This window comes from Bactrocera tryoni, chromosome 2, assembly GCF_016617805.1.
Source record: "Bactrocera tryoni isolate S06 chromosome 2, CSIRO_BtryS06_freeze2, whole genome shotgun sequence".
Lineage (NCBI taxonomy): Eukaryota > Metazoa > Arthropoda > Insecta > Diptera > Tephritidae > Bactrocera > Bactrocera tryoni.
The window spans coordinates 70528573-70543517 of NC_052500.1; the positions used below are offsets into that span (position 1 = coordinate 70528573).

Below are 14945 nucleotides of genomic sequence, written 5' to 3' on the forward strand. Positions count from 1 at the left end.
AATTACAAAAAAATATCAATTAATTAAAAAAAAGGTAATAATTAAATAATATTTTTTTTTTATTTTTTTTTAAATATGTGAAAATTATAAAGTATTCTTAATTAATTAAGTGAATTATTATTAAATAAATAATTAACAGAAAATTATTTAAAAAATTATCAATTAAGTAAAAAAAATATTAATTAAACTTTTAATTGTTGTTTTTTCTAATTTTTTAAATATTTTTATTTTTTTATTTTATTTAACAAAGCCAAACAAAAACAAAAATATTCAAAGAAATTTTAAATCGCTCGAAAAGTTGTGAACTTGAACTTTATTGTACCGTGCGTTTACTCTACTCTCTGTAATTCCACCACTTCCTCAACATATTAAGCAAATTTCATCCCACTCCTTAAACATGCTCATTAGTGCTCTCATTAACATTCAAACATCACATACTGATGATATGCAAAATTACATACAAACATACACACATTACATATCGACCAACAAAAATTACATACTAACATACAAACACACATACATCTAACCATTTTAACCTCAATTCCCAGCATTTTCCGCTGGCAAGAGTCATCGAGTCCTATTCCGTCACCTATTGTCGTTTCCTTTTAAACTCACTCTCTTTTAACCCTTCTGAACACCTCTATTAACCTGTGTTCACACACAAAAAGGTTTAAGAAGTAGGAATATGTGCTTAACAATACCGTTGACGTCTCTGTATATACATAGAGGAAGTGATTTGCATACGTCGCCTGAGACAGCCGCTTATCAGCCTTTACGCAAGAATTAAGATCTTATACTAATTAATTTCTTATATCAAGAGTTTCTATATTTTTTTATTTTAATTTTTTTGTCGTTTTAACTTTCCGGCCCCATAATCTATTAACATGCATAGTGCGACATATTTATAGTGTGATGTTTGTATATATGTATGAATTATTTATTATATTTAGCATATTTGTATGTACATTCATATGTATGTATATATTTATTTATTTTTTGTTAATTTGAAATCATGAATTACAAGTGCGATTATATTTGTTAGACCCGCTTGCCACTGGGGTGAACTAGTAGCCCCTTCACGGACATACATACATACATACATATACTATACAGCGTGCTTCGGGCTTCGAAATTCGTTGCTACTTTAATATTATTTATTTTGATTATTTTTTGCGAGTCGTTTGCCTAGACGTCTGTCAGTATCTGCCAGTACAATCTACTGATCGGGGATTTCAACCAAGAATTGATTGTGTTCGGGTCGTCTCACACACGCGCTTCGATTTACGCCGCTTCTTTAAGCCCCATATAATTATATATATAAACATATGCATGTAAATATGTATTTAAATGGCATTTTATAAAATAAAAAAAGTTGTAATCAAAATCGAATTGGGGCTTGAAGTTTTTTGTGCTTCGTGCAATTCTTTCGGCGGCCTCTGGGCAGTATAAAATTGTGTGTATGGACAGGCAGGAAGCATTCTATGGTGTGCAATCAATCCGTGGTGCTGGTTCTACTCTCGAGTATTGCTTCAACAAGCGCAAGTTGATAAGCAAATTTAGCGAAAGTGAAGTTCTAAAAATAAAAATTTCAATAAAAAAGTTTATATTAAAAAAAATTTTTTCCAAAAAATTTTTAATAAAAAAATTTTATAAAAAAAATTTAAAATAAAAAGTTTTGAACACTAAAAAATTTAAAGGAACAGATTAAAAATTTAATTAAAAAAAAAAATAAATTAATTTAATATTTTTTCAAATTAAAAAATTTAACAAAAACCGCAGCTTTTGTCAAAAAGAAAAAAAGTGTTCTAAAAAAAGTAAAAATAAAAAGTGTAGTGCATAAACTAAAAAGTCTATATAATTTTTCTAAAAAATAAAATTTTTGTAAAAACTAAAATTTTATTAAAAAAACTTATGTGTACAAATAGTAAAAAATTAAATCAAAACACAAACACTTCTTCCACATTTGAACATTCTGGACATCTTAGCAGCACACTGAACTATAAAAACAAAGTAAGAAACAATTTAACACATAAAAGTTTAACAAATGCTCCCACAAAGGATATTTTAACTGCATATATTTCACAAATCTTAAAAATAAATTAAAAGTTCAAAGTTTTACTTCAATAATTTATGCTGCTTGAGAGATAAATAACTTCATTGCTTGGTAAAAAGTGAAAATTTGAAGCTGCACAATGTTTATAACTCTCTCACGTAAGTAAATATGTATTGAAATTTAAATTTTTTTCAACAATTTAAAAATTATCTTCAGTTTTTTAAGATTCATAATGTTTTTTATTTTTTTTTTATTAAATAAAAGAATTTTTATACTCTTGCAACATGTTGGTTTAGAGTATAATAGTCTTGTTCACATAACGGTTGTACGCAACACCTAGAACTAAGCGAAATAGATATGTATACAGTTACGGACAATAAAATAGAATAATCCATAGTACTAATTTTCCGTTATAGAAAAATATGAATTTGATTTATTTTCAACTAAAATATATTTTTATTATTTACTTCATGTGAAGTGCTATTGATAACAGTAAAAATAGTGAGAAAAAACAATTCTTAAATATTGCAAAAACGAAAAGTGAAAAACGAATTTCCGAATTTCAAAATTGGAAAGACAAAAAATATAATATTTTTCATTAAAAAATAAACTATTTTTTAAAGAAAACTAATTGAAAAATTTGTTAATACTTTGTACCCTTTCTAATACAATATCTAATACAGACACACATCTTCTAGACATAGACTGAATTAGGCTACGGCAAGTGTTCTGTGGAATAGAATACCAGACCTTTGAACCTGCGCTCAGAGTTACGCCTTATTTTTCAGTTTAAAGTCCAGTTTAGGGTCCAATATTTTCCTTAACGATTCTCCATAGGTTTTTGATTTGTTTCATCAACACCATGATCTGAAAACCATTTTTCTGCAATGCCCGAAGTACATATATTCAGCTCTCTAATAGTTTTAATGTACATATCTCCTAAACCACTACAGCTACAGTAGCCAAATTCACTTAAAACAATTCCTATAAGAAGATGACCAAAACTGTGAAAATGAAAGAAATCGGATGATAATGCCGCCCACTCCCCATATAACGGCGCTGTTAAAAACTACTTAAAGCGTGTTAATTCAATAACTAAATACGCCAGATACATTAAATTTTACACCCGAAATGCTATGAGCGGACTTTAAAGTAACATCACAAACCTCAACCGATCTTAATCAAATTTGGTACTTAATATTACACTAATATTCCTACTTCATAGTGCTAAAGTGGGCGAAATCAGACTGCAACCTTTCACCTTCCGGTATACAAATCAAGTAGACATTAATATAACGGGATAAAACTGTGCACGAATAATCCCTTATCTATCTTATGACCAAAAGTTTTTCAAATCCAACAAAAACTGTGCAAGCCCCAAGGTACCGAATATTTGGACCCAGTAACTATAGTTGAATTTTTACCGTAAATTTCGGTCTATGTGTAAGATTCAGTGATAATCCATTTCTGACAATGGTATGTCTGTATGTCAAAAATGTATTGAATCAGGCCAATATTTCTCTTAGCCCCCATATACCTAATATAAAGATTTTTGCACTTTCGGGTGACTTTATATCGCATATATCGGCCAATATTAAAGTTATCTAAATGAAAATTACAGAACATATTTTACCCATAACAGTATACATATTTGCGCCTAGAATAGTTACAATTGGGTGAAAACTTTACCTAGCCCCCATACTAGATATTACCAGGATTTCGAGCATCCGGCACATTTTGCTCCATATGATTGGTGATTGTATGTGAGGGACCCTAATGAAATCCAGGGAAAGTTTTTTTTAGTATGTGGCATGATAATAGTTAATAGGTAAAATCGGGTCAATACTAACCCATTTCTCATATACTACATATAATGATTTTTGTTTTTCTAACAAATCTATTGTCGAATATGTGAGTGATATATATGATATATATGTAGTATAAGTTCTCCATAAATGGAACTCTTGAATTGGCAAGCAGGTCAAATCTCATACAGATTTCCTTACATAACTCGAAGTCACTCTAACTTGAAGGTTTTTTGTGGATTATGGTGATTCTAGTTAGGGATATTCAACTGTATATACATATAATTGCTTAGATTCCTATCCTCTGGTTGACAGTTTTCACTTTAAGCTGTGATTCTTGCTAGTTACAAGAGTATAAAATATTCGGTTGCATCCTTCAGGCTTCCTTACTTGTTAATTATACCCTGAACAGGGTATATTAAGTTTGTCACGATGTTTGTAACACCCAGAAAGAAGCGTCGGAGACCCTATAAAGTACATATATAAATGATCAGTATGTTTAGCTGAGTCGATTTAACCATGTCCGTCTGTCTGTCTGTCCGTCCGTCCGTCTGTATATATACGAACTAGTCCCTCAGTTTTTAAGATATCCTTTCGAAATTTTGCAAACGTCATTTTCTCTTCAAGAAGCTGCTCATTTGTCGGAACGGCCGATATCGGACCACTATAACATATAGCTGACATATAAACTGAACGATCGGAATCAAGTTCTTGTATGGAAAACTTTCACATTTGACAATGTATCTTCACCAAATTTGTTATAGATTATTTCCTAAGGCAACAATGTAATCTCCGAAGAAATTGATCAGATCGGTTAACTATAGCATATAGCTGCCATACAAACTGAACACATAGTTACTAATGCACCTGTGAAGGGTATATTAGCTTCGGTGCAGCCGAAGTTAACGTTTTTTCTTGTTTTTTAAATAATTTCTATGAAAAATATTAATAAAATATCCCAACTATAAATTATTATATAAATTTTATAACAAAACATTAATTAAACTAATTAATTAATTAAATTATTAATTAAATTTTTAATTAAATTAATTAATTAATAATTTATAAAGTGTTATTAAATTAAATTAATTAACCAATAATTTAAATTTTTAATTAAATTAAATTAATTAAATTTTTAATTAAATTAATTAATTAATAATTTATAAATTATTATTAAGTTAAATGAATTAACTAATAATTTATAAACTATCATTATAATAAATTTATTTTTATTCAAACAAAATTATTAAAAAATAAAAATGAATTATCAATTTATTTACTTGATTGGGCTTTTAAACTTTAATACTTCAGAAGGAAAGGGATAACTGGGATCTATTCTTACCTACGAGGGATATGTGAGGGGCGAAGTCACTGGAGAAGAGGCGCATTGGGAAAGTCTTCAGACGCGAATCTCTTTCAATCCACTCTTGCTTTAGACTACCAGCCCACTGTAGTAGAAGTATGTATGTGTCGTTTTAAAAAGGTGTGCACTCCCTCAGTTGGCAGAATTGCTATACAGGCTCTAAGCTCGCTGACTGTGAGCTCAAAGCTGCTCAAGAAGTGAATGACCTCACTAGCTGTAGCATAAAGTTCTTCTTCTTAATTGGCGTAGACACCGCTTACGCGATTATAGCCGAGTTAACAACAGCGCGCCAGTCGTTTCTTCTTTTCGCTGCGTGGCGCCAATTGGATATTCCAAGCGAAGCCAGGTCCTTCTCCACTTGGTCCTTCCAACGGAGTGGAGGTCTTCCTCTTACTCTGCTTCCCCCGGCGGGTACTGCGTCGAATACTTTCAGAGCTGGAGTGTTTTCATCCATCCGGACAACAGTTACTTCCATATTAAATTTGTCTGGCTGTCTTGTCTCAGCGGAATTGTCGGAAACAGTAGAGCACACAAGTAAGGGCACCCTTGCCCAAACCCACATCTAGCTAACGATTTGGTTATCATACTTTTTACGAACACGGTGAATTGGGTACAGCAGAGATCTCTTAATATCCTTAATATCCTTTAATCATATACAAAATGCACCTGGCAGCCAAAGTTAACGTTTTAACTTGTCCGTTTCTGCTTTATAGAGATTTTATGTCACTAGCTCAACCTAACCCCAATTTGTCCTCCAACAAAAAGTTATTAAATTAAAAAAAAAAATATTTACAAACATATGTTCATTTGCATTAAACAAAGTGCCAACGAAATTGAATCATCACAACGGAAGTCAATATTGCAATATAAATGTTTGTATGTTACTAAGAACAAATTATATAACAATATTCATATTCAAGCAAAGCTTAGCACGCCTCATAAAACCGCTGACAATGTCACAGGTGTCGAACCAATAGTGAAAGTTTTGTTAAATATTTACTAAACAAATGCTTGAGACTCTTTCGACGTTGGTAAATAATAGAAAATACATACATATGTACATTAGAGCGGGTCGATTTTTTTACTGTGCCAAGAGGCTATAGGTCTAAAACCGGCTTCAAGCCAGCAATTTTTAAGTCGAAGCCTAAAAAATCTGAATAATAGATTCCGGTAAATGATCAATAGAATACTACTATACACATACATATTAAATTTCATTTGTGATATCTCAAAAACTGACGAACAAATTTTCGCAATCCCTAAAAAACTTTGCCTTAATAATCGCGGGGTCGTTAGCGATTCTTAGTCTCTTATGGAAAGTTTTTCAGCATGATCCGTAGCACATTACCCGGATACGTGATTTTTCGTCTGTTTTTTGCTCTTTGTTAATCGACCCACTCTAATGTACATAAGTATAAAGAAAGAATTTCCGAATAAAATACAAATTTTTTAATTGCTGTGGCGTACGTGATTAAATAATGAGTGCAAGCCACTACTAAACATAACAGTACATAAGTCAAGTACTACTAAGTGGCGTCATGTATGGGCTTATGCTAAAAAAAACTTCTACGCAGAGATAACCAAAAATAAAATTTGTACAATAGTACAAATATATATATATATATATACATACATATGTATATTAAAATATTTATATACATATGTATGTATGTGTAAGTAAGTGTGATGATCACTTAGTTAATGAAACGATTTACTTTGCCCTGACTGATTAGCCCGATTTGGGCTGTTTAGCTAATCTGTGGCGACTTCTTTCAATGAATTTTTATTAAAAGTATTTATAGCAGATTCAAATTGTATATATGTATGTAGACTTGCAAAACATATATGTACATATACACATGAGAAGAAAAAATCAAAACAAAACAGTGTCCGTTTTGGTTAATTGCTTGTATGTATGCATGTATGTATGTACGCACAGGCCAGGCCTCGCTTGCTCGCTTTCGTACGCTCCATTGTCATATGCGATAATATGATAATTGTTGTTGAGGGCTGATTTAATTTGTCCTAGCAAATGATCATTTTATTTTTAATCATTTTTTTTTTTAATTTTTTTAAATTTTTTTTTTTAATTTTTTTTTTTAATTTTTTGGTTGTCTGCTGCACGTGGCTGTATGGTGTCAAACGAACAAACGTCTGCCAAAAAAAAAAGAAACAAAAAACGAAACAATGCCATAATACCGTTATTTTATGTTTATGTGACAAAGAAAAAAATAAATTTTCATATTGAAAAAAGAAAACGATATAGTAACCTTCATAGGTGCATTTCTTATAGTATAAAACGTAGTATAAAAGGGTATAAAAATATCTTTATTTTTATCGGTTAGTTTATATGGGAGCTATATGCTATAGTAGTGAGATCTGAATAAAATCTTCGTATATTATGGCATTGCCTATGACAATAATCTATACCAAATTTCCTGATGATATCTTGTCAAATAATTTTTTTTTTCTTCAAACACTTTATTTTAAACCATCAGCTTGTAGGTGAGCTATATGTTTATAGTAAACCGATCTGAGCCAGCCATACAGAGATTGAACCATTTTCTTAAAAAACAAAGCCAAAAGAATCGAAATTGATTTTTTACTTATGATTAACTATATCTTTCGTTGTCAGATATAACCAATATATAACCATTTTATAACCGAAATATAACCATTTCATAACCGAAATATAACCATTTTATAACCGAAATATAACCATTTTATAACCGAAATATAACCATTTTATAACCGAAATAAAACCATTTTATAACCGATGTATAACCCTTATATAACCGAAACTCAAATTTTGTTTCAATATGAGCAATTCCTTTATATCGGTTTATCCTTCGCCTGTAAACTTAGGAAAAATGATGTTACGTTATTTTGCATTTTAGGTGACGATATATGCAAACAAATAAGGAATAATAAAATATGTACTATATATTTTAGGATCTCCGACGTTTTCTTTTGGGTGTAACAAATTTCGGGAAAAGTTTATACCCCGTTCAGTGTATAAAAAATTAAGCCGAATATTATCTGTCTTAAAATGATGCAATAATTGCTATTTTATATTCAGACTTACATACTGTATGTTTGTATATACATATGTACATATAGATAGCCGAATCCGTTTTCATACAAGTATACATACTGTGTACGTATAAATAAAGATTTTATGAAGCTCGTGCGATCAATTGTGCATGTAAATTATTCAAACTGCTTGAGATTTATGCAATATTGAAGTAATTTCTACAGATACATACATATGTTAAAAATGAGTATGGATAGGTGTAAGGTATATAGAATATTGAATATAGAATATTAAAAAAGCCAATTAAACTTAGCCTCAACAAACATTGGTTGAGCCGGTATTTCATTATATTATTTTATTAAATTATTAAAATTTAATTTAAATTTTGGAACAGCTTGTAGCGCTACACAAAATGCATTTGTGTAAAATCTTTCTTAAGCCGGTTTAGTTTGATACCCATATTGGAATTTTTTTAATAACTCGCTTCAAACATGTGGCAACCCTTAAAAAATTTTTAACTGCGAGCCTTAAATATACTTTGCTTAATAGCTGTACTATAATATTGCATTTATTTTTCAATTAAATTGAAACAGATGGCAACTCTTAAAATTAAATTATTTAATTAATCAATATTTTAACTGTAAGCCCTGTTTAATAACCGTGCTATAATATTTAAACTATTTTTAAATTTTTAATTGAATTGAAACAGGTGAATATTTCATTATTTTAACAATTCGTTTGAAACAAGTGGCAACTCATTTACAAATATTTTAACTGTAAGCGCTAAATATCCTTTGTTTAATACCCATGCCATAATATTTAATTTATTTTTCAATTAAAATAAAATAGGTGGCAACTCTTTTCAAAAATATTTTAATGCTGCGCCTGGAAAACCTATAATTTGAATCCTTGCTGTAGTAGTTATGTTTTCTATGCAATTTTATTGAATTGAAATTATTAAACATGTGGCAGCCTCCACGAGATTTATTTTCAGCTGTAAAAAATTATAACATTTTTTAATTTCAGATTCATAAATTTCATGTTGAACTAATAAACTTCTTACTTTTGTTGGTTGACCACACGGTGGTTCCGAATATTAAACACGAAAATTTCTAAAAATACACTAAAAGAGAGTATTCTCGGTTTTTAACGCAATATTTAATCGTTTTCGGTTTAAATGATTTTGCAAAAGTACATAGAAATATACCAGTTGACCAAAATTGACACGGGCACGAGAGAAATCTGCCGACTTAATAGTCCATGTGCGGATAAAAATCCAGGTCCGTTCCGGTTTCGTAGACCCGACTGTTGTGGGAACGGCTTTCAATACAAATCTTTATTACCACCTTCAAATTAGGGCCTCAGTCAATACAAGCAAGTCTTTATTCAATATTCTTTACACTTTTTATATAAATCTCTTGGTTGGAATGGTCTTCAGTGTCTTCAGTGAATTTTGGTTTTTAGGTGTCAGCTCATTTTTGTAGCGCCAGCTAGATTTTTGGACAATTTTGATATCATATCCATAAAATTACATCGCATCAACAGCAATAATAACAGTAATAATAATGTAACGTTTGATGAATGTATTGTTCTCGGCTACGTTGTCTAGCATTTCTCTTTTGACCTCTACTCCACATCGTTTTTGCAAAAGATTCAGGTCTTCAACGCAATTCAGGCAACGTTTCATACGTAAAATATCAATAAAAATATATTAAGTCGGTTCATAAAAGATATTGAGATCCTCTGCTATCGCTCTGATGCCAACACGATGACATTTAAGCACTATTTCTTTAACTTTTTCGACATTGTCGTTAACTGAGCTAGATGGACCACTCGCATGAACAAGGTTTCGATGACTTCACGACATTCACTGAATACTTTATGCGTATCAAAAACTTGTATTCACGATAAAGTAAACTCTCCAAAACAGTTCTGTAACATTTTCAATGATTCCGTAGCCGTGAGTCCATTATTCGAAACACAAAATTTCGAACAAATACATTATTTAATTATCTTTTCCATTGTAAAACTGGCCAGTTAAACTATTCACGTCATAAAAAAACAGTGTCAAACACATTGACATATGGATATCACACGAAGATAAAGAAGCTTCAATTTAGAAATTTTATTTCTATCGTCTTGTTTTGCGCATGCAGTGAAGATGGAACAGTCCGGATCAAATTTGAGATGAGCAGTGAAAATATATATTTTGAGGAACGGCGAGCTTATCCTTTTTAGATTAGGTTGGGTTACTCTGGTACGCTTGGGTGCCACGCATAGACCAGTTTTGGTCCTTAGCGATACCAGATGGAGTGCCGTAATGTAGTTTAAGAGTAGTAATCATCCTTCAGGGTGCCGGAACTTGCAGTGAATTTCTATAATACACATATATTAAAACCAGCAAAGACAATTATCTTTGAGTCTGTAGCTTCAAAACAAGAAAACAGAAGTTTAGGCTGGACATAGTAAAGGCAGAAAATATTAAAATCAAAAACAAAAAATTAGAAAAAAGATATAGGAAATTTGCAGATTACATATAAACTCATATTTGATCGATATTCGCTCGTAACACTTTGCTTGTCGAACTAAGTATGTTTTAGGCTTAATTTAGAGCAACTACAAAACTCCTTTCGAGAGTGTTCGACCTAAATACTTTACTATAGACTAAGCAAACAATTTTATATATAAAAGTATTAAGAATTATATATAAAAGTTCCAAAACATGCAATATTTTGCTCACGTAGTGCGTACAAAACGCAACGTAAGCGAAATACTTCGCGCAATCACCAGGAACTTTCAAAAGTCCTCTGCTAACAAAGTTGCATAAAAGTGTCGTTTGCATTACATTTCGCATTTTCTAAGTCAACAAACTACTTTTTATTATTGTTTTTGTTAATATTTGTTTATGATGCCCGTTATGATACCGCAACTGGGTGCCTCACACTCACGTTGGATTCCTCATCCTTATCAACGCTTCCGACATTTGGACTTTATATAAGTACACAGTTCAAATCAGTTCAATTTCTTTCCTTTCAAAACTACAAATAAACTATTTACATACTACATACCCATAACGGTAATATTAAAGTGCCATATTTATTGCTAAAAATTTTGCAATTACTTACATATGTTTGCATGTCAAAACAATGTCAAAATCGTAATCAATTTTAATTATGCTATTTACCAATCAACTTTTAATTATTTTGAAGAAAAATAACTTTTCGGAATTAATTTATTTAGACAATTATATTTAACTAGGGTCACCAACACTGACCTTTTGACAGCTAATGAACACAGTTAATCAGTTGAAAATTATTAATAGCCGAATTATTGATTTACTTGTCAGTTACTCACGTGGCCACCGTTTCACTGTTATCAGTTAAGTTTATGTTTTTGTTACTGATTTGTATTTCTCACATGTTTCAACACATGAGTTTGACTTCCCGTTGTTACTCCTACGAAAATTCTAAATACATTTGTGTTGAAGAACAGTGGATCGAAAAAGTGTGCAAACAAACATTTTTTTCGTTTAATTTTTTTTAAATTTTTTTTTCGCAGCGAGCTGAAAAAAAACATTTTTTGTCGTTTAAATAATATAAAAAACTTGAACAAAGTTAACTGCAGCACCGAAGCTGTAATACCCTTCACAGGTGCATAGCATAAAAGGTTAGGTTAGATGGCTGATCTTGAGAGATCACACGTGGACTACTATATGTAGTCCTTTGTGAAGCTATACAAATTTGCACAGGCGTTTAATTTCCATTCCCGCCAGTTCGGTGGGATGTCTGAAGGTATGCGCTCAAGTCCAAGTGTCTAAGCCTTGACCTTCCAAACGCGGGACAGTCAAGAAGTAACTGTTGAGATGTTTCCATCTCGTCTGCTTCCATACAGCATTTGTATATGACCTCCGGTAAGATTCTGAGCCTTAGATCATGGACGCCAATAGGGCAATAACCTGTTTCAAACCCTCACAACTAGGAAGAGGCTAGTTTTACTGAGAGCAAAGAGATCACTAGTTCTCATGCAATTGATCTTGGGTCAAAAGAAGTTTGCGACGCGCATGTACCGATGGTGGCCCAGCGCTCGCTAAGCTCCTGCAAAGCCCAGCTATCTAGTAGTAGGTTACGGGAACACCAACCCGTCTCATTGCCTTTCCTTGCTAGCTCATCAGCTTTACAATTGCCTGCGATTCCACTGTGGCATGGCACCCATAACAGTCTTATCACAAAGAGACTCGAGCAGTAGTAAGGTAGTTTGAAGCAGGAGTTGATAGAGAGCCCCTGACAGTAAACCCCGCCACCAACCTTCCCCCCAAGCTTTTACCCATCTGTAAAGAAACTCACTGCCCCTCTTTTCCAACGGCTTCTTCCCACCCACAACTCCCTCGCCGGTATATGTGCAGAGAAGGTGCCGCCATAGTTCAGTTTGGCGACTCCATGGTCCAAGTGAGCCGGTATGAAGTCCAAGTGTGTGATGATATCCGAGTGTTCAGACATGTGTTCATTTAGGAACCCAGATTTCCCACTCCTGGAACGGCTTCTTTCCAACCAACTACCTCGCTGGTATTTGGGCAGAGAAGGAGCCGCCAGATTTCGGTTTGGTGACTCTATCATCCAAAAGACCAGTTATTAAATCAAAGTGTGTGAGGATATCCGAGTGTTCAGACATGTGTTCATTTAGGAACCCAGATTGTCTGAGTCTGATAGCAACTTTCGTGGCCATACATCTTCCGACGATGTCTACGAGCACCATGTTTAAAATGGCATTAAGTGCCATGGTTGAAGTGGACCTTAGCGCACCACGCATGCTGTTCAGCGCCAGCTGTTGAAAGCTCTACAGTGATCCTTTCTAGAATCCTCGTATTACATAATGACTCCATATAACATATTATATATAAATGGGCTTCACTATGGTTTCGTAGAGCCAGAGGAACTTAATAATCTTATCTTGATTTGGATTGACCAGATTGTATGGCAGCTGCTTTAGTAGCTTGAACTAAACGATTTCTTCGGACGCTATAGCGCTGTATTGTAGCATAATCTGTGCAATTTTCCGCGAATATGAATATCTTGTCAAATAAAAAAGGTGTCCATACAAGGACCTGATTTGAATCGTAACTCCGTAATCTGTATTTGAACAATTTCTTCTGAGATTGTACCGTTGCTTTAAATTTATGTATTTATAATCCGAAAAACTTTGCTTCCTACTGTTAGAGGAAAATATATATAAACTTTGATTAACACCTACTCTTCCCACGGCTTTAATTGTTCGCCGGGCAGTTAAGTCAAAGGAATTTAAATCTGGAAAGGTTAATTTGTTGGGATTTCATCAGAAAAAATTCTTCGGCAACCTCGAAGCGTTGATCCTTTTGCAAAAACATTTAATTCTTTTCATATAAGCTTGATAGTGACCGGCATAATATTCAAAACATCGCTCAAAATCTGTTGCGAGCCTCTGTTATAAGTCTAATATTGGAAAGACGAGTTTCGTGCATATATTCTGCACATTTTCGATATTATTATCGATATCGCATGTTTTGTGGGCTTGACAACTTTGGTCGTTGGGAACTCAATTTCAAAACTGTCATAATTCGCTCAATCATGTCAAAGGAGATTACCATCAGCCGAGGATAAAGTCCCATTTTGATACCGGCTTCAATGAAACTTCATAATTTTATTATCTTGCAAAGCACCCCCGGTACAATTGCTATCGAAACGTGGTCCACCTCAAATAGTACAACCGAAAGAAAAAGACCGAAGTAAAATATGTTGTAAACCTATATTGTGTATATACTTTTCTGCCACACTGTATGCTGGAAAGATAACTATTGACAGCCCTAGCACACTATCATCACATGAACTTGACAAGCAAAGGAAGTTTTTCATTATTTTTGCTGAATCTATTAAAAAAAAAGAAAACAAATATGTACATATGTATATTCATGTAAACAAACGGTTTGTTTTAAAAAAGCGCGTTCCCCACAAAATCAGTTCAACAAAAAGTGTTACAAGGACATTTCAGTACTCGAAAACACCGCGCAACAAACAAAAAAAAAGAAAATGCCCTGCAGCACGGCAAAGCATAGATAGGCATTAAAGAACAACAAAATACGGCCGATGCGATTGAGTGTTATTAAGGTTTTATAGCCGCAGATTATAGAAAGAAAATACGAGTATATGCGGTGCTGATAAGAAGCAAATATAAGCAATCAAACCCTTCTTTTTGCTTCCTACGTACATACAGACAAATGTAGAAATCAATATGCATATATATATATAATTTATATGACATACTTACGAATGACCTTTAGATTCCTTAGTCCAAGTACACGGTTAGTCCATGAAGATTCAACATTGCTATATGACATAGAGGAAGTGACTGCGGAGGAAAGCAAGACAACTCAGTTTGTTGGGTGTGAGGCTGACGATTGCACAATTTCAAAATGAGTTTGACTTCGGCAGATAGCTGGTCGTTTTCAAAACAAGTCAATTGAATGAAGTTTTAGGTAACACTTCGATAACGATTTTAGTGCCAAATTCAATTACTCATTGATATACCCTCGTATTTCATTCATGCCAATGCATTAAATTAAATTTATATTTGTGAAAAAAATTACTATTTCAAATTTAAGCGGCTTATTTGGGGTTTATTGCTTTGTTTTGGATTTTTGCACATGTGCCGAAAATC

At 32.6% G+C, this 14945-nt stretch overlaps 1 protein-coding gene across 1 annotated transcript in view; it reads left to right on the forward strand.

Annotated features, from left to right (window-relative positions):
* The first annotated feature begins 1941 nt into the window (after window positions 1-1941).
* The window catches only part of LOC120767559 (scavenger receptor class B member 1), a 69161-nt gene continuing 56157 nt past the window's right edge, over window positions 1942-14945 (forward strand). Inside the window, exon 1 of the mRNA XM_040093696.1 lies at window positions 1942-2214. Within this exon, the coding sequence (XP_039949630.1) occupies window positions 2196-2214 (19 nt within the window). The 5' untranslated portion in view covers window positions 1942-2195. The remainder of the gene's footprint in view (window positions 2215-14945) is intronic.